This window comes from Lemur catta, chromosome 1 (genome assembly GCF_020740605.2).
Source record: "Lemur catta isolate mLemCat1 chromosome 1, mLemCat1.pri, whole genome shotgun sequence".
NCBI lineage: Eukaryota > Metazoa > Chordata > Mammalia > Primates > Lemuridae > Lemur > Lemur catta.
In genome coordinates, this window is record NC_059128.1 from 106,840,476 (window position 1) to 106,863,464 (window position 22,989).

The following is a 22,989-nucleotide window of genomic DNA, read 5'->3' on the forward strand; positions in this document are numbered from 1 at the left end:
GCTGATGGCTTAGGAAGGGCCTCCATCCAAACCCTTCTTTGTTCAAACATCTGAGCAGCCTCCACCCCTCAGCCAATCAAAACACGAAGGAACCGGTGACTGTGATGTGTTCTCTCCGCTCCAGGGCTGAGGCCAGGCACCTGCTACTCATGTCCAGACTGCAAGTGGGGGACAGGGCTATCGCCCCCACCCTGAGCTGGCAGCAAGGAGCCTCCCCTTGTGGCACCCAGGCCACCTGAGCCAGCCATCTGCGACTCGAGATCAGATGTCCACTTCCCGCTATAAACTATTGATGCCCGGGATGTCACCACCGTGAGCTCACTGTCTTTGGTTTCATGTCACCTGTGATGACACTGGGGGTGGCTGCAGCCTGGGTGTAGCTGCAGGAGTACTTCCCTTCCGAGCTGGCTCCTTCCAGGATTAGCTTCTTATCCCGGGCTTTTAACTCTATTCTGCACTTTAGTTCACGGTCTTCCTGGGCACTGTGGATATTTGTCCAGATCATTCTCTGGGGTGGGGCATCCTGGGCATTGCAGGTGCTGAGCAGTGTCCCTGCCTCTACCCACCCCATGCCAGGAGCACCCCAACTGTCAACCACAGACGTTCCCACACATCCCCAGGGTCCCCTGGGTGCAGAATCGCCCCTGTGTGAGAATAGCCACTTTCCTACATCCCTGTAATCACTGCGCCTCCCCATGGCTTGACTTTTTTATTTTTTTTAACCAAGCAGGACTTGACCTGCCATTGATAAAATGCAATACGGAGTCCGGACCACACGGAGGCCACATGTTCCCCAGAACAAGCCCCAGCCAGGATGTGGCAGCCTGGAGGTCTGGGGTCCCCACTCTGGGTGAGCGAGGGGCAGGGTCTGCCGCCCGCTCTGCCCACGGCCCTCGGCCCCCTGGCTGGCGGACTCGGCAGATGACCCCGTGGACGCGGGGGGAACAGATGGCCATGGGATCGCTTACAGCGTCTCACATTCCCTCTCTGTATCAAGACATCTCCCTTTTAATAAATTTTGCAAGGCTGTGGAGGCAAGCCGGCGGGTGCGCTGTTCCCTCCTGTCACCAGGGATGCAGACGCCTGGGAATGGCTGGCTGGCCCTGCCCAGTTCTCTCGGGGCGGGCCGTGTGGGCTTCCCGGGGCGGCTGCAACCAAGTCCCAGAAACCAAGTCCCAGAAACAGGGCGGCTTAAAACAACACACATGTACTCTCTGGCAGTTTGGGAGGCCACAGTGTGAAATCCATGTGCTGGCAGGGCCAGTTCCTCCCGGAGGCTCCGGGGAGCATCTTTCCTGCCTTTCCGGCTGCCAGTTTTCTGGACTGTCCCTGGTGTCCCTCAGCTTGTGGCCGCTTCACTCCAGTCTCTGCCTCCATCATTGCGGGGGACATGACACAGGACACGTTCTCCTCCAGTGTCTGTGTCTTGCATCCAAATTTCCCTCTTCTTTTAAGAACATTAGTCTCTGAATCGGGGCCCACCCTAATGACCTCATCGTAACTAATTACGTCTGCAGAAACGCTATTTCCAAATAAGGTCCCATTCACAGGTGCCTGGGGCAACACGTGGACAGAAGTATTAGGGACACAATTTGACCCAGGACTGGCGGTTCGTCCCTGGTTTTTTCCCCCACCTTCATGTGCCCTGGCCCTCCCTGCCCAGATCAAATTGGGCTTCTCAGCCAGGCTTCCTGGCCCACCCCAGCCCCTTCCTGCCGTTCTCTCTGGCTGCTGCTGTTTCCTGCCGGGCCTGTGTCAGCTGCCAATGGCTGCCCGTCCTTGTTTATGTGTTTATCGTCTGTCTTCTTCTGGGGCCCCAGCTTTCCTGTGCCCGGTGGGAGCCCCACACATGATGTGGACCCAGTGGGCATGGCCTGACCCCACCACAGCCAAAAGAGGCCAGCACTTGCTGGAAAGACCCCAGTCTTCCTCTTCTTTTTAATACTTTTTTGTGTTTTTTATTGATATACCATAGTTGTGCATATTTTTGACTTTTTAATAAATTTTGGCTGGGTGCAGTGGCTCATGCCTATAATCCTAGCACTCTGGGAGGCTGAGGCGGGAGGATTGCTCGAGCTCAGGAGTTCGAGACCAGCCTGAGCAAGAGCAAGACCCCATCTCTACTAAAAATAGAAAAATTAGTGTACACCTGTAGCCCCAGCTACTTGGGAGCCTGAGGCAGGAGGATCCCTTGAGCCCAGGAGTTGGAGGCTGCAGTGAGCTAGGTTGATGCCAGGGCACTCTAGCCTGGGCGACAGAGTGAGACTCTGTCTCAAAAAAAAAAAAAAAAAAAAGGGATATTTGTGCACAAAGACAGACACACACAAAGGGTAGACAATGTGAAGACAGAGACATAAAGAGAGGGGCTAGCACAGTCAGGCCCCAACCCACTCCTCTAAAACTTGGTACAGCCCCAGGCTACTCTTCCGTCCCCCACCTCCAAACCCTCTTTCATCCGTCAGTCCCTGCAGGGCCCTCCCTCCTCTCCAAGACATACACTTCCTATGGCAGTGAAATGACCCACTGTCTCTGGCCACCAGGTCCAGCCCACAGTGTGGCGGAATCTCAGCTCCAGGCATAGCTGCTGGCACGGCATGGGGTGGGGACTCAAGGAATTGCCAGAGGCCTTTGATAAGGGGAGTTCAACCTCTGGGTCCTGAAAGAAATAAAGAAAAAAGAAATAACACAAAAACAGCCATCCATTCCAGCCTGGTGTCACAGAGCTTCCTGCCACGCCGGAAACTGCTCTGTGCTGGAAGGTGTGGCCGTCTCCAGTTAGGGAGGCTATGGAGTGCCTGAAATCTGGCCCTTGCAGTGGGGGAGCCAAGGGCTTAATGTTATTTAATTGCATTTCATTTAAATTAAAATAGCCATGTGTGGGGAGCAACCACTTTACGTGGCAGTGGTGCAGACTTAAATGATAATAGATTGTCATTATTCATGGAGTCCCTATTTGCAAATTCATCCACTCAGCTGAAATTTATTTGTTGTCATTTGTAAAAAGTGATTTGTACAATTTATCGCAGATGGGTACTCCCAGCGGTTTTATAGTCATTTGCAGACAAGCGCAGAACCCAGAAAAATTTGAGTTGAGGCTGAACGAGGTGGTGCTCCGTACTCCAGTTCCAGTCCATGCCCCAGACAAGTGTCCTTTTCTGTGTGTTATTTGGTGCCATGGTTTTTTGTACTTTTGTGCTTTTTCTTGGCAATTTCACTGTCAAAAATAGTCCCCAAGCACAAGGCTGAAGTATGTAGTGGTGTCTAGTGTTCCTAATTGCAGGAGGCTGTGACATGCTCAGGGTTACGGAAGATTCCTTCAAGTACTCGGGAGGCTGAGGCAGAAGCATTGCTCAAGCCCAGGAATTGGAGGCTGCAGTGAGCTATGATTGCACCATTGCACTCCAGACTGGGCCACAGATTGAGGCCCCATCTCTAAAATAAATAAATGAACAAAAATTAAAAAGGAAAAGAAAAGCTTCCTTTAGCTATGAGTTCTAGTGCAACATCAATGAACCAACACTATGTATTCAATAAGGTAGGTTTTTAAATTATTTATTTATTTATTTATTTATTTAGAGACAGGGTCTTGCTCTGTCAACCAGGCTGGTCTCAAAGTCCTGGTCTCAAGCGATCCTCCCCCCTTGGCCTCCCAAAGTGCTGGGATTATAGGCGTGAGCCACACCATGGCCTGCTGGGTGTTTTTAAACAAAAACATACAGAAAACAAGGTTATGTGCTGATCTGGTGAACAACATATTGTGACCAGAGGGTGACCAGAACCTACGTCTATGTTCCCTCCTTCCACATTGGAGATGACTTCCTAGAACAAACCTATCACGAACAATGAGAATTGGCTGTATTTTCTGAGTAGAATTTTTATCGCCTGCAGCAAAAAGCTTCCTTTCTGAAGACCCAGTCCAAGGCATTCTGCAAACAGCACACCTTGAGATGGGTGAGCCACCATGCCCGGCCTGGAATTGCACATTTTTGTTTCGGTTTTTGTTTTTGTTTTGAGACAGAGTCTCACTCTGTCACCCAGGCTGGAGTACCGTGGCGTCAGCCTAGCTCACTGTAACCTCAAACTCTTGGGCTCTGCCGGGCGCGGTGGCTCTTGCCTGTAATCCAAGCACTCTGGGAGGCTGAGGCAGGAAGATCGCTCGAGGTCAGGAGGTTGAGACTAGCCTGAGCAAGAGTGAGACCCCATCTCTACTAACAAAATAGAGAGAAATTATCTGGACAACTAAAAATATATAGAAAAAGTAGCTGGGCATGGTGGCGCATGCCTGTAGTCCCAGTGACTTGGGAGGCCAAGGCAGAAGGATCGCTTGAGCTCAGGAGTTTGAGGCTGCTGTGAGCTAGGCTGACGCCACGGCACTCTAGCCAGGGCAAAAAAGAGCGAGACTCTGTCTGCAAAAAAAAAAACAAAACAAAACTCCTGAGCTCAAGCAATTCATCCTCCTGCCTCAGCCTCCCAAGTAGCTGGGGCTATAGGCGCACACCACCACGCCAGCCAATTTTTCTATTTTTAGTAGCGACGGGGTCTTGCTCTTGCTCAGGCTGCTCTGGAACATCTGGCCTCCCGGAGTGCTAGGATTACTGGTGTGAGCCACACTGGGCCGGGCCCACATTTAGTTTTAAGTCTGCCTCTTCCCACCTGCACAATGGCTGTGAGGGCCAACCTGTTGTGTGTAGTGGTCCCTGCTTCTTCACTGCTGCACAGAATTCTAGCATATGAATTCAGTACAAATTTTGCATTCTGCAGTGGACATTCTTGTCAAGGCTTTTGTGGACAACAACACACACATTTCTCTTAGGTGAGCACTGGTAGCAGGTGCTGAGTCTCTGGGGAACCGCATGGGCAGCTTGATAAGAAGCTGCCAAACCGTTTTCCAACGTGGCTGCACCAGCAGGGGTTAGGGCTCTGGATGTCCCATCTTTGCCAATGCTTTCCATTTTCAGTCTTCATTGGATGATTTAAAAAACAAAAACAGCTTTATTAGCTATAATTTACATGCCATGCAACTTACCCATTAAAGGTGTACAATTCAGTGGTTCTGAGAATTTCCCAGTTGTGTAGCTTATCACCAAAATCAACTTTAGAGCATTTCATCACCCCCAAAGGGAACCCCATCCGCATCAGCAGTCACTCCAATCCCCTCCCCAGCCCCTGGAGACCACGAATCCACGTCCCGTCTCTGTGGATCTCCCTGTTCCGGACATTTCATATAAATAGAGTCACACACTGTGTGTCCTTCTGTGTCTGGTGTCCCTCACTGAGCACAATGTCCTCAAGGTCCTTCCACGCTGGGAGCTGTGTCGGAGCCTCGTCCCTTTTAGTGGTTGAGTGATATTCCAGTATGTGGATGGACCATACTGTGTATGTTGGGCATTTGACTTTTTTTCCATTTTTGGCTGTTGTGAATCATCGTGCTGCTGGGAACATTCACATACAAGTTATTGTATGGACATGTATTTTTAGTTTTCCTCGGTGTACACCTAGGAGTGGCACTGCTGGGTGATAAGGCAGCTCCCTGTGGGTCGTTCTGAGCTATGGCTTACCCTGCCACAAGCCCAACTCTCTTTGGAAGACCTGGGCTTCCACCCACCCAGCAGGGCCTCTTTCCGGCTGTGAGGGCACAGGCAACTCAAGCAACCTCTCTGGGAAAAGGAGCTAGAAGTATTTTGGACTCATAGGTTTAAAGAGTTAAAAGAGGAAACCCTTTTGGGAGGAGCCCAGCTCCATCTGAACTCCACCAGGGGCATGGATGGGGCTGTGGGGCAGGGAGAACTGTAGGCCTGGGGGAGAGCAGGTGGGGCAGGACTGGGTGGGTCTGGCCAGATAAGAGCCCAGGCTTTTCCCTGTGGCCTGAGGGCCTATGGGGGGAGGGGAGAGGCTGGTCTCCCTGAGGTCTGGCTTTGGGAGGAGGAGTCCTGGGAAGAGAAGACCCTTTCAACAGAGACTGACCTTGACAATCCAAGACTCTATCTGGGACTCGCCCAGGCCTTTTCAGGGACTGGGCAGCTCTTCCAGGTGGGGGCTGGGCAGGAAGTGGAGGGGGTGGGGAAGGAAGGAGGCCTGGGCTCTCCTGGAAGCTCCCCCTTCCTCCTGCACCATACTCTGGCCCCAGTTGGAGGAGTGGGTTAGCCCTAGAGCCTCAGTTGGTGGAGGCAGACCCTGGCTCTGAGCAGGCTGTCACGTGGGTTTCCAGTCGTTAGGTTTGGTGGCCAGGCCCTCCATTCAGAACCTGTCTGTCCTTCGTCTTTTACAGCCACAAGCCTTGGTTTGGGACCTTTTCTGCCCCGAAATTCAGAGGCAGCAAGAATCCTGCTTTTAAGTAGGCTGTCTCGGTTTTGATAGGAAGAGTCACCTGCCTTTGGAGGGGAGGTCTGGTCAGACCCTGAACATTTGGCCAGAGTAACTCAACTCAGTTCTGCCCACATCCCAGCTTCAAGGCTCAGTGCAACCGAAATTTGGAAAATGGTCCGGGAGGCTGGCCTGGGTAAGGCGGATTTGGGAGACTGGCCCAAGGCCCTGCCCTAGGGCTTCTGTAATTAAGGCAATAAACAAATGTTCAAACACTGTAAAACTATTAAACCATTTCCATTTGAAACACACAGCACAGCCCCTGGGGAGGAGAGACAAGCCTAGCCCTGCCCCCTCATTTTGACAAAGGGGTAAACTGAGGCATAGCTATTCCCTTGGTGCCTGAGGCCCAGCAGGCCCCTCCCTGGGGTTTAGAGTTTAGTGGCTTAGTGGCTTCCAGAGCCTGGGCTCTAGCCCCCACCTCCCGGACTCCTGCCCCAGGCAAAGTATCATTTTCAAGTGGTTCCCCAACAAATGCAAGGTGAGCAGGTTCCCCACTTGCCCTGAATCTTTAATGAAAGGAGCAGCTGGCTGGCTGGGCTGGCAGGTGAGGACAGAGGAGAAAAAGGCAGACTGGCAAGGGAGCCCTGGGGCATCTCTGTGCACTAGGGCTCTGCACAGGACCACTAACTTGTAAAACCCCGGGCTTGAAGCCTCCTTTCCTGCAAGGCCAGCACAGGGAAGAGAGGCCTCAGGTTAACTGTGGGTGCCTCTCCAATTTTGGGTAACGCAGTTGTGGCCTCCAAAAAGATATGCCCGTATCCTGATCCGTGGAGCCTGTGACCATGACTTGATTTGGAAAAAGGGTCTTTGCAGGTGCAATCAAGGTTCTTGAGATGAGCATCCTATATTACCCCAGGGGGACCCCAAACCTGGTGACATGTGTCCTGCACTGTTTTATTAGAGAGAGGTCAAGGCAGGCTGTTCTGATGAGGGGACCTTGTGCAAAGTCCCCAAGGCTGGGGCGTGAAGCAGGGAGTCAGGCAGGTTTAGGGAAGGACCTCCCAGAAAAGAACAGCCTTTCCGGGGGCCAGGACGATGTGGCCACAGATGAGGCCAGAAACTGGATGGGGACTGGTGGCCTGGGGCTTGCAAGGCAGCAGAGTGGACACCTCCAGCCTTTACTCTAAGCAAGGCAGGAGCCCTGGGAGGGCCTTGATGGGAAGTGGGTTTTAACAAGATTCCGGCGGCAGACAGGTGCTTGGAACCCTGGAGGTCTCCCCCAGTGTCAACTGCCTGTCTGCTCTGAGGATGCGGACCCATCCCTGGCACAGCCCCTCAGAGAGCAAACCAAACAGAGCAGCCGGCCTGGTGGCAGCAAATCCACGGGAATGCGCGCCGCGGCTTCTCCTAAATCCTCCGGGACATTCCTGATTAGCGATCCCGGCCGGCTGGTGAGCTCGGGTCAGAGGACCTCACCGCGTGAGGCCTCCGTGGAAATCGGCAGCCGACCCTAATCCGGGCTGGAATTCTCTGGCAGCGGCGCGCGGCGGGGCTCCAAGGCTCCTGGGCCCTCGCCAGGCCCGCCCGCGGGTCTCCACGCGCGCCCGGGCGCCAGGGCGCGGGCTTGGCGGCGGCTCGGGGCCGCGGAAACGTCCCTGTTGCCCCCCGCTGCGGGCCGGTGTAGAAGAAGAACCCCCTTTCAGCAAGGACTCCCTGAAAACGGGGTCAGGACGACTCCCCCGCGCCCGGAGCTGTGTCCAGGCCCTGATGCCCAAGGTGGTCCCCGGCTTGCAGCGCGGGTTCCCGGCCCTGCTCCCACCCAGCCCCGCACTTGTCGGGGAGCCACCGCCAGCCCGCCACTGGGTCGACTTTCCCTGGGATCAGCGCCCTGGGGAACTAGGTTAGGGTGTCTCCCGCTGCTGGGATGTGGGACGGGGACCCCCTGAGGGCAAATTCAGCTCTTCTTGGTGACTGTTGGGCCCGGGCCTCAGTTTCCCCAGTTGTAAAACAGGGATGGCAGTCCAACGGGTGCGGCTGGAGACTCAAGTTTCCCCAACTGTTGGGGGGGGCGGCCCTCTATTGTGCTTAGCCGAACCTCCGTTTCCCCAGATGTAGGTTGGGGGCGGCAATCACTGTGTGCGGCCCAGGCCTCAGTTTCCCCAGATGTAGGGTGGGGGTGGCCGCCCACTGTGTGCGGCCCGGGCCTCAGTTTCTCAAGATGTAAGGTGGGGGCGGCCGTCCACGGTGCGTGGCCCGGGCCTCAGTTTCCCTATCCCTGTAGCCAGCAAAGCGGATGGGGCCGGGCTTCACAGCTCTGGGGCGAACAAAGGACGGTCGAAGGAGACTCTTTGGCCAGCTGTGCAAACAGAGCTGGTGAGTCCGGGAAGCGTTGCAACCTCCACCTCCCGGCGCGATGACTTAGGAGTAAGTGCTCAGTTTGAATCCTACTTTTTGGCCATGTGCCCACAAGCAACATGGAGCCTTACAGGCTTCCTGCCCAACTCCAAGATGGCGAGGCGCCTCCCTCGGCTCTCACGCCCCAGGCGGGTGGCCTCTGCCCGACTGCAAGATGGCGGCACCCTGGGGCAAGCACGCTTCCCGCCGCCTGACTCGCCACGTACCCACTCTCAAGATGGCTTCTCCCCGCGAAGCCACGCGCCAGACGGCGGCTCCCTCACTAATCCGACGCCGTCACGTGCTCCCACCCTTTCTCCCCTCCCCCGACTCCGTAGGACATTTCCGCCTTCAGCCCTGACGGACGGCCATTTTTTCCAGTAGACTCCCGCTACCCTCGTTGGCCCCGCCCCCGCACGGCCTTCTGGCCACTGGCAGGCGCCAACGAGAGCCCGCGGGGCTCTCCCCGCCCCCCAGCCGCAGCGGGAGCCAATGAGCAGCGCGCGCGGGGGACGTGTGCGGGCGTCTCCGCCATCTTGTGAGTCTATAACTCGGAGCCGTTGGGTCGGTTCCTGCTATTCCGGCGCCTCCACTCCGTCCCCCGCGGGTCCGCTCGGTGTGCCATGGACGGGTGAGTCGCCCGCGCCGCGCGCCCGCCGCCCGCCGCGGCCCTCCCTGCCGGCCCCGCCGCGCCGACCCTGCCTCCGCCCGCCTGCGGGCTCCGAGGCCGCCCTTACCCCGCTGCGGCGCGCGGGAACCGGCTGCGGGGTCGGGCGAGACGGCGGCTGGCCCGCGCCCCCCGGGCCTGCCGCTTCCGGCCTTCGCGTCCCGACCGAGAGCACGCGGCCCCCACCCCGCCCCTGCCCCGGCGGCCCCCGGCGCCCCGCGGCCCTCCCCGCCCCCCCCGCGCGGCCTCGCCCGCCCCGGATGGCCCTTCCCGCTTCCCGTCCGCGCCCCGCGCGCCTGCGCAGCTGTCCGCGCGCCCGGCGGGCCCATTGCGCGTGCGCGGATCTCGGGGGCGCGCGCCTTTCCCGCCGCGCGGACCCGGCCCGCGCCCTGCCGACCCCCGGTGCCCCCCGGCGTCACGGAAGGCCGGGACGGAAGGGCTCCGGCCGGGCCGGGACGGGCGCATGAGCTTCCCCTTGGCCCGGCCCGGCGTGGGGAGAGGCCCGGGTCACGTGCGCTCCGGCCCCAGGGCCGCGATGGTAGAGTCCGGGCAGAGTTAGCTCCAGCCTTCGGGGAGTGTGCATCCTGGGATGGGCGCGGTGCGGGCCTCTCCGGGAGCCCCTGCTCGGACCCCCGTCCGGGCGCACAGGGGGGTGACTTGGTGGCTCGGGCCCGTGGGGAGGGCTGGAGGGACGGCTGTCCCTCGACTTTCTGGCCGAGTTCTTCGCCTTTGGCCCCCCCAAGGACCGACCTGAGGATGCGCCGGGCCTGGCGCGGGGAGCGGCCTCGCGGACCAGCGGGGAAAGGCCATTTTATGTAAAGCACTTCCTGTGGTGGAGGCCTTCCCCGGGAACGGGCAGCGGGAGAGGCTGCAGATGCTTTGCATTCTTTGTTTTTCATTGGTTTGGAAACTTCTGGGTTTCGTTTGGGAAGCAGCCCCTGAGCTTTTGTGTGTTACAGCGAGGGGCAGAAGCCTCTGCAGTGGGTCTGCAGGCCCTAGAATGAGTGGGGGTAGGTGGTCCTGCGACAGCTGGTGGTACTGGGGCTCCAGGCTCTGAGTCACCACACCTTGGCTCTTGGTGCTCTGAATTTGCCTCCCTGGGGCAGGAGGAGGTCGGGAATGCCAGGGACAATGCCAGGGACTGGGCGGGTGCAGGTGGGGGCTGCCTTCAGGTGAGTGGGGCTGTAGGGAGGCCAGGTGCCTTTGGACGACCCTCCTGGACAGATACTGTGAGTTACATAGGGCCTTGGTGGGCCCAGTCTGCAGGGCCGGGGCAGCCATGTTTCCCAAGGAGGGGAGAAAGTCCAGTCAGGCAGAGCCAGGGTTGATGAGTAACTTGGGTTGTACTCTGGTAGGTCTATTAATTTTAACCGATCGTTTCAGCTGCCACCCCCATCCTTCCGTAGTGGGTTAAGTTTCCCATGCGTTGAGAGCCGCATTCTAGAGTGGGTGACTCTAGAGCACCCGCTCAGGTGGAAGCTCTGCCTGTGAGTTTGCCTTCTCGGCCTGTCCCAGGCATTTCCAGTTTTATAGAAAGCAAACAACACACTTGAACTTTAACTGCAAGCATTCAGCATCCCTCCTGGAGTTGTTGAAGGGGTGTCTTTTGTCTTTGAACCTTGGGTGCAGCAAGCCAGTGAGTGCCTGGGGTCCTGCTGGGAGGGACAGGCACTAAAGGACAGTGGTGGCCCCTTTTCAAGTTGATTGAGTGGACAGCTCACTTCCCTGTCCTTCTGAGCTTTCTAGTTAGTGGGGGCCTCTGTGCAGCCAGAGGGAGCCCCACTGCTGCTGCGGTGGTGTTGGTGGCAGCGGCTGCAACTGCTGCTCCTGTAGTGGTGGCTGGCAGGGGCAACCTCCAGGCCCCACTGGCCCTCTGGGCCTCTTTCCTGCTGAGTGGCACACCTCGCTAACATTTTCTCCTTTTCTCTCTACAGCATTGTCCCAGATATAGCAGTTGGTACAAAGGTAGGCACTTCTCACTTTGCTTCTTGGTTACACTCAATGGGCCTCGTCCTCTTCTGCTGGTTTAGAGTGGAGGGCCCTGTTTTGTTCCTGAAGCGACGCGCACCCATCGGTTTACCATTTGGACTTGGGTGGTAGGGTTGGCAGGCCAGGAGCTCTTGAAAACATGAGAGTTTGAGCCCTGTCAGCACTGAGTTGTACAGTTCCAGGCTGTCACGTGGGTTTCCAATCGTTAGGTTTGGTGGTCAGGCCCTCCATTCAGAACCTGTCTGTCCTTCGTCTTTTATAGCCACAAGCCTTGGTTTGGGACCTTTTCTGCCCTGAAATTCAGAGGCAGCAAGAATCCTGCTTTTAAGTAGGCTGTCTCGGTTTTGATAGGAAGAATCACCTGCCTTTGAGGGGAGGTCTGGTCAGACCCTGAACATTTGGTGGGGTGGGTGGTGGGGAGGGGGCGGTGGGGGTCTGGGGCTCTTCATATTGTGTCTTTTAATGGTATCATGGCTTAGGGCGACTGTTGCGGGTGAGCTCTGAAGTCCAGAGCTGGGAGGAAGGGGTGCTCTGTTCACCTGTGAGGTGGGACCTGGGATGCCCTGTCAGCCTGTGGTTTTGTTTTCCTCTGTCCCAGTTGAGGACCAGACGTTGTGCATTTGAGGGAAGGGGGGTCACAGCCTGGTGTGTGAAGTCCACGGAGGCCTGGCTTTCCTCCATGGGTGGGGGACGTGGGCCTTGGGCCTTGGCTGACCATTGTCACAGTACTGGTTAGCTGGTTAACTCAGTTATTGTGGCAGTTGCCATGACCTGGCTGTTCTGGCTCCAGTTGTGGTTTGAGGGTGCTCCCTGACTTCAGGGCTTGCCCCCTGAGCCTCCTGCAGGGTGAGCCCGCCATGGTGTCTTCAGCAGATGGCAGGCTGGTTGCTGGTTTCTGGTCAGTTGGTGGTGCCTGGGCCAGGTTTCGGTTTTTCCCAAGTGGACTGCTGTCTTTACACGCTGCCTGCCCCGATCTTCCTACAGATAAAACCTGTTTGTTCAGTGTCGGGAGGAGGGAGAGGGACTTTCATCTGAAGCACTTGTAACAATCACTGAATATGTCTGGCTTGGAAATAATCCTCTTCTTGGCTCCTGCCAGAGCAGCTTTCCAGCTGGATCAGCTCTTACACACCAGGGGTCCGTCTTTGGAACCCCCGCTCCTGTTCCCAGGGAGCTTGTTGGTCAGATGTGGAAGCCAAATCTGGACAGGATAGAAACCTGGAGGCTCTGGTGCCTGAAGCAGCACCTGCCACCTGGAGGTTAGTCCCCCTGCCAGCACAGCCCCTGTACAGGCCCTGGCCAGAGGGGAGGTGGGTGGGGCTGTGCCTGGGGCTGTTCTGGGCACCCAGGTGTCCCCATCACTCAGCCTCAGGGAGGTATGGCTGTTCTGTGCCCACACCTGGTCTCTGTTGTCCTTATCCCAGGATTAGAACGGGTTCATTTTGTAAGTGACCAGGTTGAAGATTGTCAGTCTGTCGGGCCTGAGCTATTGATTCATAAGTGAGGGCCCTGCCACTCAACTGCAGTCCAGGTGCCCAGCAGGTCTCATTTGGAGGCTTCTCCTGTCAGCTCTCAGCAACTTCAGGCCTCGTGCCAGGGAGACTGTCCTGGTGTTCCCTGTCGGCCTGGCCCTTAAGGCAAGGCGGTGGGACCTCAACCGAGCCTCCATCTGGTTGGTTCTGGCCTGGCCTGGCTTGTGTCCCCCCAGGGCGCTGGGTGTCCCGGTGTTGCAGGGTGCTGCTTGGCTAACTGTGTCTGTGTGTCGGCCCCCAGTGGACATGGAGTTTGTCTGGCACAGACGGTTGTGGGCGTGCCAGCCCACTGGCCCATGGGAACGCGATTAGGGCTTCAGGCAGGCTGCCAAGAATACTCTCCGAGGAAATTCTGGCCCCGCCTGCTACTCCAGTCAGAAACGGAAGCCAAGATGCCCTTTTTAAGGTTTGTGCAGCCAGCACATGGGAACCGCATGGGTGCCTGGCCTCCAGCCAGTAGGCGGAGGGCTGGCCCTGGTGTCCCAGATGAGCTGCTCTGGGCTCCCCCAGCCTCTGAGCAGGAAGGGGCCAGAGTGACTTTGGGGGTGCTGGGAAGGCCTGTGGGCAAGGCTGTGCCTCTCAGGTGCCCTGCCTGTGCTGGGCACACCTGTCTTTCTGATCACCTGGCTTCCCCACGTGGACGTTGGCGCAGCTCAGCAGGTGCTGACAGCCTTCTTCCCACACCATGTGTGGCCCACCTTGCACACACAGGACAGGCGGGCTAAAGCCCAGGCCCCCGGATTTACGGGTATGAGGCGGAGAGACGAGGGCTTGTTTTGGGTATTTCTCTTCATTTGTCTCTGATCTGTTTGTTCTTTGGCCCTGAAGCTGGGAGTCTCCCCTCCTAAGCCTTTGCAGGTTTTCAGTTGCTTGGTCTGTGGGCCTCGTAGGGTTTGCCTTGGGCCTGGGGGAGCTGCCGCTGGTGGACTGCTTGACCTCAGGTCCGGGTTCAGGGGCTTGCCCACAGCAGTGGGGGCTGCCCCACTCCTTGGGTCCTTCTCACCCGGTCTCCAGACTTGGCCTCCTGCAGTGTGGTGGGTTGGGGACGTGGAGGAGCCCCAGGGCTTCTGGAGAGGGGGTGCTGGGAAAGCACAGCTGCATCCCACCGGGCCTGGGCCTGAGGTCTGTGTGGGAGTGAAGGGAGGCTCTTGGGAGGAAGCTGGCTGGCCTTGCGTCCAGGCCTGGGGGAGAGTGGAGCTGGGGCAGGGCCCTTCCTCTGCTCCCCACCCTCATGTAGCCAGGAACACAGTGGGTGGCTTGTGGGGTGGGTGCTGTCCTGGGGTGCCTGGGGGCTGCCCCTTAGGCCCCCACTCCCTCGCTGTATAGGTCGATGCTAGCAGCGCCTGTTAAGTCCTTGTGCTTCAGGGTCCTCAGACCCGCGTTTCTGTTTTCTGTGTAACTAAGGACTGTCACCAGCATCTTCTCCAGTTTCAGTTTTTGAATAAACTTGTGTGTCTTCAAGCCTCGTAGAAACGTAGGATGTCTGTTTTCCTAAGCCCAGGGTCTCCCAGTATCATTTTTAGGGGCGATTCAGTTAGATTGGAACTAATGAGAACACAGATTGTCTTTGGAAAGAAGATGGAGGAATCAAAAGTCAGGGCGGGGGTGAGGGCCATTTTGAGCTTCCCTCATCCCCGTTCACAAGCCCAAGTTGAGCCGGGTGCCCGCTGTTACTGGATAGCGGTGCCGGCCGCATAAAGAGGTAGTGTTTCCAGTCGTCGGAAAGTGTTCCGAGCCCAGGCTCGGGTTTCCTTGGGGGCTGGGAAATAGGAGGACTCCTGTGGCTGGAGAGCGGGGGCGGGGCTCTGTCCAGCCGCCTATCTGGACGCCCAGGACTCTGCTGTGCTCCTGTGGGCAGGCCGGTGTGGGAAAGCTGGCTCCACCTGGCTGGTGGCTGGTGGTGGGAGGCCCCAGGCCTGCACCGAGGGCGGCCATAACCATGGATGTGGGAATGGTACGAGCAGACCCCTGCAGGTGACAGCCTCCCAGCCCCACTGGCAAAGTCTCCCAGGGTTCCAGGATTCGGAAAAGGAGCGGTGTCTGGGTGGGTTGTGGGACCTGGGCGTGGCAGATGGGCTCTCACTGTCTCTGGAGACTGGCCAGTGCTAGGGTGGGGCCAGTCCTCGGCAGTGAGGGTGTGGTCAGGGGTGTTCAGGGAACAGCAGGCTGTGCAGGTAGGCTTGGGCCTGGAGTGCTGGGGGTCTCTGGCCAGTGGGAGCAAGTGCAGCTCAACACTGTTCCTTGTCTCTTCCAGCGGGGATCTGACGAGCTCTTCTCTACTTGTGTCACTAACGGACCGTTTATCATGAGCAGCAGCTCGGCCTCTGCAGGTAACGGCACTTGCCCGGAGCGTGGCCTGAGGACACAACCAGGGCCCCACCTGGTTTGTGGGTGTTTTGCCTGCAAGTTGAGATCCTGTACTGGCCATCCTAACTAGGCCTTGAGTCCGTACCTCCCGTGGTTCACGCCAGCCACGGCCCACACTGCAGTCCCACTGGGACTTGGGCTGCAAAGTGTTGTGAGGGTGAGGTGTAACGGTCCACGCTCCACCTGGATTTTGTAGGGGAGGGCTGGTATAAACCCTGACCCTGGCAGGGTTCCCGTACAGCTCCCTGGGAGCCCAGGAGGACTCTGGGAGGACAGTAGCGGCAGGGAACTTGCCACTTTGTGGGTCTCACCCCAGCCCCCCTTTTCAGCAAATGGAAATGATAGTAAGAAGTTCAAAGGTGACAACAGAAGCGCCGGTGTCCCCTCCAGAGTGATCCACATCCGCAAGCTCCCTAGTGACGTCACCGAGGGGGAAGTCATCTCCCTGGGGCTGCCCTTCGGGAAGGTGACCAACCTCCTGATGCTGAAAGGGAAGAACCAGGTACCTGCCGCCTGGCGAGCCCAGGCTCTCCCTCCATGCAGGCCCTGGGCAGACGAGGGGGGCTTGTGTGAGGCCGGCTGCTCACGGCCTCTCCCACAGGCCTTCATTGAGATGAATACCGAGGAGGCCGCCAACACCATGGTCAACTACTACACCTCGGTGACACCTGTGCTTCGTGGCCAGCCCATCTACATCCAGTTCTCTAACCACAAGGAGCTCAAGACGGACAGCTCCCCCAACCAGGCGGTGTGTCCCCACCCAGGGAGGGGCCTGTGGGGTGGGCTGGGCTGCACGGGGCTGGGACTCAACGGCAGTGCCTCTTGCAGAGGGCCCAGGCGGCCTTGCAGGCAGTGAACTCAGTCCAGTCGGGAAACCTGGCCCTGGCCACCTCGGCCGCTGCCGTGGATGCAGGGATGGCGATGGCTGGGCAGAGCCCTGTGCTCAGGATCATTGTGGAGAACCTCTTTTACCCCGTGACGCTGGACGTGCTGCACCAGGTAAGGTGTCTGTCATGGCAGAGTCATGCTTCGCTGGTGGTGGCAAGGTTCTGCCTTGGGCTGGGCAGGGGCGCAGGCCCTGGAGGGGTGAGGGACCTTGCTGGTGAGTGCTGGGCAGGGGCTCACGGCTGTTCTTGGGCACTTGCAGATCTTCTCCAAGTTTGGCACAGTTCTGAAAATCATCACCTTCACCAAGAACAACCAGTTTCAAGCTCTGCTGCAGTATGCAGACCCCGTGAGCGCCCAGCACGCCAAGCTGGTGAGTAGGGGTCCTGGGGACGCCTGCCCCGGGACCCAGCCATGGCTTACCCACCCCTCCTTGCAGTCCCTGGACGGGCAGAACATCTACAATGCCTGCTGCACGCTGCGCATCGATTTCTCTAAGCTCACCAGTCTCAACGTCAAGTACAACAACGACAAGAGCCGGGACTACACGCGCCCAGACCTGCCTTCTGGGGACAGCCAGCCCTCGCTGGACCAGACCATGGCTGCGGCCTTCGGTAAGACGCTGCCTGGTGTGGCGCTGAGTGTGTGCAACAGGATCTGTCAAGGGTCACTCTGAATCAGTCTGAGCAACTCTTCAGAGGCCTGGCGACCCAGAGCTGGGCGCCCAGGCTGCGTGCGCAGGGGAAAGGCTGCCTCGTTCAGTCAGTGCCCAGAAGGCCCTGGCGGCACATGGCCCTGGGCTCTGCACCCACGGAGAATTGGCTCCTGCACTCCTTGCATGGCCAGCACAGCACAGTCCAGTGCACCCCACATCTGGACACACGCACTCCCCGTCCCCCACAGAGCAGCGGATCTGCCCGCGAAGGCTCTCCTTGGGGGTTGCCCACCAGCCGGGTTTGGGGTCACCCGACACGCACGGCGCTTGCTCGCGGTGAGGTTGTGGGTGCAATGATTAGTGTCTCATTTATTTCTAGGTGCACCTGGTATAATCTCAGCCTCTCCGTATGCAGGAGCTGGTTTCCCTCCCACCTTTGCCATTCCTCAAGCTGCAGGTATTCAAACACTTGATCTTGATTCCCCACAGCCGACTGCATGCCCACACACCTTTCTAGTGCTCGCTTCCACGGGCAGCCGATGTGGGCTGGCTGGGCCCCAGGGAGTGTCCGGCCACGGGCCCTTCCTGGGAGAGGGGCAGTCAGTGCAGGGTCCCTGCTCCACAGAGGCAGCTTGTGCAGGGCAGTCAGCAGGGCTTTGGAAGCCCAGGTGTCAGGCGCTGTGTTGGCGAGAAGCCGCTAACCGCACAGTCTTTGTGGTCTGGTTCCCTTCAAGCATCTCCGGGGCGAGTTCGAGGACCGCAGTGGTTGGAGGGATGTGTCCCTAGTAGATTGCATTTGAGTGCCTGGTAAGCGAGTGGCCTCCCAGGCTGAGTAGCATGAGCTGGCGGCGGCGGCAGGCACATGTGTGCGTGGCCCGCGCCTTCCCGCTTCCCTCCTGGGCTGGGTGACCTGCCCAAGTGCTGACCATGGACGGAGTAGCGCGTGCCCGTCCTGCGTGCCTGGTCTGCATGGAGGAGTGGGCACCAGCATGCGCACGCCGGGCACGTCCTGGGACAGGCCCTGCTTGCGGGGGGCCCATGTCTGCATTTACGAAACCGGAGCTTTTTTTGTGCTGTCTGGGCGCATGCAGATGGGTCCAATCCCAACACGGCATCTGTGCTGTGAGGAGAGGTGGGTGTGCTGGTACAGGAGCCAGCTGGTGTGGCTGTGCAAGGGGTCTGGGGTGACCCCACAGGCACCCTGGGTAGAGCCAGATGCCACCTTCATCGTGGTTTATGCATGAGGATGGGAAGGTATCTGCATTCTCCCTCTCGGTGGTAGAACGAGGGCGCTGCTGCTCATTTCCTGACCGCCTCTTCCTTTTCAGGCCTGTCTGTTCCTAACGTTCACGGAGCCCTGGCCCCCCTGGCTATTCCATCGGCTGCGGCAGCGGCAGCGGCAGCAGGCCGGATTGCCATCCCGGGCCTGGCAGGGGCGGGAAACTCTGTCTTGCTGGTCAGCAACCTCAACCCAGAGGTATGTGGGTTTCTTTCCCAGGCTGTTCTCCCAGGAAAGTGCTCAGGGGTGGTTGTGCTCCGTCGCGGCTCTTAGCGGCCGTGCTGGAGAGCAGGTGTGCCTTTGGGTCGGTGCAAGTGCCCGCCACCCTTGTCCCGGATCGGTGCTGCCCTCCCTGTGCGTCTGCAGCTGGTCCCGCGCAGCCCACTCTGCTGGCATCACTCATGTTACTCTCCTTTCCCAAGATGGCTTTGAGTTTTCCTGTTTTCTTTAACAACTTGATTTGCATTTTCAATTCCATAATAATTCAGAGTTCAAATATTTTTCGTTATCCAAAAGCAATCTAAAAATTGATCAGAGCCAAGCAGGGTGCAGTTTACAGACTACAGACCCCGTGTGCCCTGCACATCTTCTGGGTGAGCCTGGGTGTTCACAGCCCGCAGGCTGCAGGCGGACGTGTCTGCTATCTGAATGGTGGATTTTTATTTGTCAGAATGGCTAAATTCGGCTCGGAGAGCTTGGATGAGATAATACAGGCTCGAAACACTTAACTCTTGATTGATGGGATTAACATTTAATCAACATCTCAGACTCCTTTTATCTGTCTGACGACTCCTGTGACTTTCTCTGAGGCTCAGAGGCGGGGTGGCTCTGACCTCCCACCCACCCCTGCCTCTGCCTCCTCGTCATGAGCTGTCACTATCCATCCAGCTTGTCCTGAGCTAGACGCCTAGTGAAACGTGAACTAACAGACTCAACTCCTTCACTGCCTGTAATCGTGGTCAGAGACTCAATCTGTGCACAGCCGCAGGAGACGGCACTGCCCGATGGGCGGGAGTGGGCACACTGCAGGCCGCGCTCAGACAAGGTTGGGCGTCCTGGGCTCCAGCCTGCAGTGGGACGGGGCCGCCCCCGGGGTAGCTCCTTCCGTGGGGCGTGGTGTGGAATGGCCTGTGGAGGACCTGGGCAGTATCCTCTCCTGCGGGCTGTGTGAGTGAGGTGCTTTCTTTATGGTGTGTTCCTTGAGGTAAACCTGTAACTTGTGATGTGTGTAGAGCGTGACTGGTGGAACACTACCTGATTTTCTTATGTATTTACTGACCTGTGTTTTTTTGCTACTTTTTTTTCTTTTCTCCCCTTCCCCTCTCCCAATTTTTTTTCTTGCCCTGATCCGGAATTTCTTTGCCAACTGACTGCACGGTACTTCTGCTTCCTGTTGTTGCTTGAAACAAAACAAAAACATAAATAAATAAAAACAAAAATTCCCCCTCAAACCCTGCTCTCCGGAAACCAACCTGCCCTTGAATATTAACATCCTGACAACTTCATCATCCATCAACCACTGCACGCCTGCGGGGACTGTCTTCCTCGTGGTGGACGATTGGCAACTCGCCCCCCTGACCTCTCCCTCTCCCCTGTCCCTCCGCTGCCTTGCTCTGCTGTTCTCTAAAGAGAGTCACACCCCAAAGCCTCTTTATTCTTTTCGGTATGTTATTATTCACACTTTTATTACCTTGTTTTCATTTAATTGAGGTTATTTTCATGCCCTGAGACGTACTATGAGTTTGCAGTCCGGCTCTCTGCTCCCTGGCATTCTGCCTCGTTGTATGGTTTGCTTCCGGTTTGCGTATTTATTTTGGTCCCTAGATACGCATGGTTTATCGCCCTGCATGCTTTTCAAAGAGTAAAACATGTCGGTAGCATGCTGAAGTGATCATTCCTTGGCAATTACCTGTCCTGGAGTTAATGACCTTGCTGAACTCAGTGGCTCCTGTTAACGTTGCCTGGTGGCTGCTAGACGCAGGCGCCCCAGGGGCAGCATAAGCAAACCCGACCGGGCTGAGCTGAGCCTTGAGGGGTGCGCGGGGTCTAGGAGGGCAGGCGGGGAGATGGGTGGGTGTTGGTAGGGACTCAGAGGCCCCCTCGTGCCTGGACTTTTGAAGGCGTTTACGGAGACGTGCAGAGGGTGAAGATCCTGTTCAACAAGAAGGAGAACGCCCTGGTGCAGATGGCGGACGGCAGCCAGGCCCAGCTGGGTGAGGGCTGGGGGGGGGTGCCCAGGCGGGGGTGGGACCAGGGGGCCGTGTCCTGTCTGAGGTGTCTGGTCACACCCATCCCCCTCCCTGTCCAGCCATGAGCCACCTGAATGGGCACAAGCTGCACGGGAAGCCCATCCGCATCACACTGTCCAAGCACCAGAACGTGCAGCTGCCCCGTGAGGGCCAGGAGGACCAGGGCCTCACCAAGGACTACGGCAACTCGCCCCTGCACCGCTTCAAGAAGCCTGGCTCCAAGAACTTCCAGAACATCTTCCCGCCCTCGGCCACCTTGCACCTCTCCAACATCCCGTGAGTCCTGGGAGCGCAGGGTGGGTGTAATGGCTCAGAGCTGGTACAGTTGTCCTGCCTGTCCAGGGCTTGGGCCCCAGTGCTCACAGAATACAGGTTGAGCATCCCGGTTATTCCAAAAGCCAGAATGTTCCTGTACTGAAGTTTTTTGAGCACTAAGGAGAAATGCTCGTTGGAACATATTGGGTTTTTCTCCCCCAGATTAGTGCAAATATTCAGAAATCCAGATTACTTCTGGTCCCAGGCATTTTGGATAAGGGACACTTAATCTGTAGTAAACCTACGTTTTAACATAAATGATGCTTTTTGCCAAACTTTCACTAAAGAAAATTCACGAGGAGAGGCATCACTTTGTATTTTTGCAAACCTGGTGGACATCTGGTTTCATAGAATTTGAGAGGAGTGTTCGCTCTCCACGGCTGTTTCTGGTCATTGTGAGAGGCCCCCGTGCCTGCCCATGCCCCACTGAGGGCCATGGGGCAGTCCCTGTCCGTATTCCTGGCTCATGCCCATCTCCTGTCCTGTCTCCCACAGGCCCTCGATATCGGAAGAAGATCTCAAGATTCTTTTCTCCAGCAACGGCGGGGTTGTGAAAGGGTTCAAGTTCTTCCAGTGAGTATGCACTGGGCGCCGTCCTACCCCCAGGCTGCCCCTCGGCCTGTGCTGACCCCGTGTCTTGCAGGAAGGACCGCAAGATGGCCCTGATCCAGATGGGTTCCGTGGAGGAGGCAGTCCAGGCCCTTATTGACCTGCACAACCATGACCTCGGAGAGAACCACCACCTGCGGGTCTCCTTCTCCAAGTCCACCATCTAGGGCGGGGCGCCCTTGGCCAGCTCCCTGGCAACAACTTCCATCATTCCAGAAAAAAGCCACTTTAAAAAGCAGCTGAAGTGACCTTAACAGACCAGAGATTTTATTTTTTTAAAGAGAAATCAGTTTACCTGTTTTTAAAAAAATTAAATCTAGTTCACCTTGCTAACCTTGTGGTGACGGTGACAGCTCAGGCTCTCGGTGACTGCGGCAGGAGTTCACCGGCCCTCGTGCCTCGGCCAGACCACGGGCCATGCCTTGCCGGGCGTGTCAGGCGAGGGGCCTGCAGGTGGGCGCCCCAGACATGCCTGGCCTTCTGTGCCTTACAAACCTGCTCCTGCGGCGTCACACCCACCCCATGTCGGGGCACCGAGGGGGTGGGTCACGCTTCCGTGAGGGCAGAGCGGCCTCCCACAGGCTCCTGCAGGATCATGTGCCTGAGGCGTGGCAGGAGCCCTGCACCCTGAAACCCCCACCTAATCAAGTGATGTGATTCTCCCCCAGCCCCTACCCACCACCCAGGTGCCCCCCCCCCCCCCAGGCCGAGGGCACTGTCCTGTCGCTTCTTCAGCTTGGGAGCTTTTCATCGTAATCTTTGTATTATACTTTGATGCAGTTGCAGACATCTGTGCCTAGCAATATTTCCAGTTGACCAAATATTCTAATCTTTTTCATTTATATGCAAAATAGTTTTAAGTAACTTTTTATAGCAAGATGATACAATGGTATGAGTGTAATCTAAATCTCCTTCTCGTGGTATTACTTTGTATACTGTGCTTTTATTTTATTCCTTATAATTAAGTCACAGGCAGGACCCAGTTTCCAGAGAGCAGGGGGCCAGCCTGGGACACAGGCAGCCCCAAGGTCCTTCCTGGGAACCCCTCAGGGAGGGGCTGCCTGCTCCTGCCTCCAGTTGCCTTACTCCGCCTCACTTGTAATTGCCTAGAAACAAGCTCTCAGACTTTTCAGGGTTTTTTTTTTTTTTTTCCTTCAAATTTTGGACCAAAGTTTCGTTTTTTTGTCTGCCTCTGATGCTGGGACCCAGATGGTGGGACAGGCGTCCCGAGTCTTAACTGTTGTGTCCTCCAGCCTGTGCAGGCCTGGGGGGCCCTTGGATCCCTGAGTTTCCATAAAGGAGTGTAACAAGGGTGTAGATATTTATAATTTTTTATACCTGTTGTAGGACGTGAGGGGCAGCAACATGCGGTTTTTTATGGTGACACAGATGTATATTTTGATACCAGCGATTTCGATTCCAGGCTCAGTATTGTGACGTGGAGCGAGCAGTGACCACAGCACATTCCATTGCCCGTCCTGATGGCGTGTAATGCAGAAAGAACTCAATTAAAACGATTTTATAACAAATTTTACCTTTTCTGTAGACCTCTTTATTGCTGTTCACATTGTAGAAGGCCCTTGGGCTGGTCTGTACTTGGACTTCGAATAAACTCCTCTGTACCCTGCACTGGTTTCCCTTTTCATTGGGCCTGTTTTGTCTCCTCTGTCTCCTTCCTGTGCACGTTTTCCTTTCCATCCACTGGGGCCTGCCATGACCCCACAGGGCAGGGCAGCAAGGCC

General features: G+C 56.9%; 1 protein-coding gene across 5 annotated transcripts; it reads left to right on the plus strand.

Annotated features, from left to right (window-relative positions):
• The first annotated feature begins 9,205 nt into the window (after positions 1-9,205).
• PTBP1 (polypyrimidine tract binding protein 1) lies at positions 9,206-22,874 on the plus strand. 5 transcript variants are annotated; one of them, XM_045542491.1, is made up of 15 exons: positions 9,206-9,331; positions 11,302-11,332; positions 15,143-15,218; positions 15,585-15,757; positions 15,857-16,003; positions 16,084-16,254; positions 16,403-16,513; positions 16,580-16,754; positions 17,175-17,252; positions 18,124-18,272; positions 19,704-19,737; positions 20,195-20,287; positions 20,383-20,599; positions 21,134-21,211; positions 21,282-22,874. In XM_045542491.1, the coding sequence occupies exons 1-15, from the start codon at positions 9,324-9,326 to the stop codon at positions 21,412-21,414; spliced, it is 1,674 nt and encodes a 557-aa protein (XP_045398447.1). In that variant the 5' UTR covers positions 9,206-9,323; the 3' UTR covers positions 21,415-22,874. The 5 variants fall into 5 exon arrangements, with proteins under 5 accessions (XP_045398447.1, XP_045398428.1, XP_045398457.1 ...); XM_045542472.1 differs by having other exon boundaries at positions 15,585-16,003; XM_045542501.1 differs by lacking the exon at positions 17,175-17,252.
• Positions 22,875-22,989: the final 115 nt, after the last annotated feature.

Coding starts and splice junctions, on each gene's coding strand:
- PTBP1 (XM_045542472.1), top strand. Junction 16,514..16,579: donor GCGCCCAGCACGCCAAGCTG/GTGAGTAGGGGT, acceptor CCCTCCTTGCAG/TCCCTGGACGGGCAGAACAT. Junction 20,600..21,133: donor TTGCACCTCTCCAACATCCC/GTGAGTCCTGGG, acceptor TGTCTCCCACAG/GCCCTCGATATCGGAAGAAG.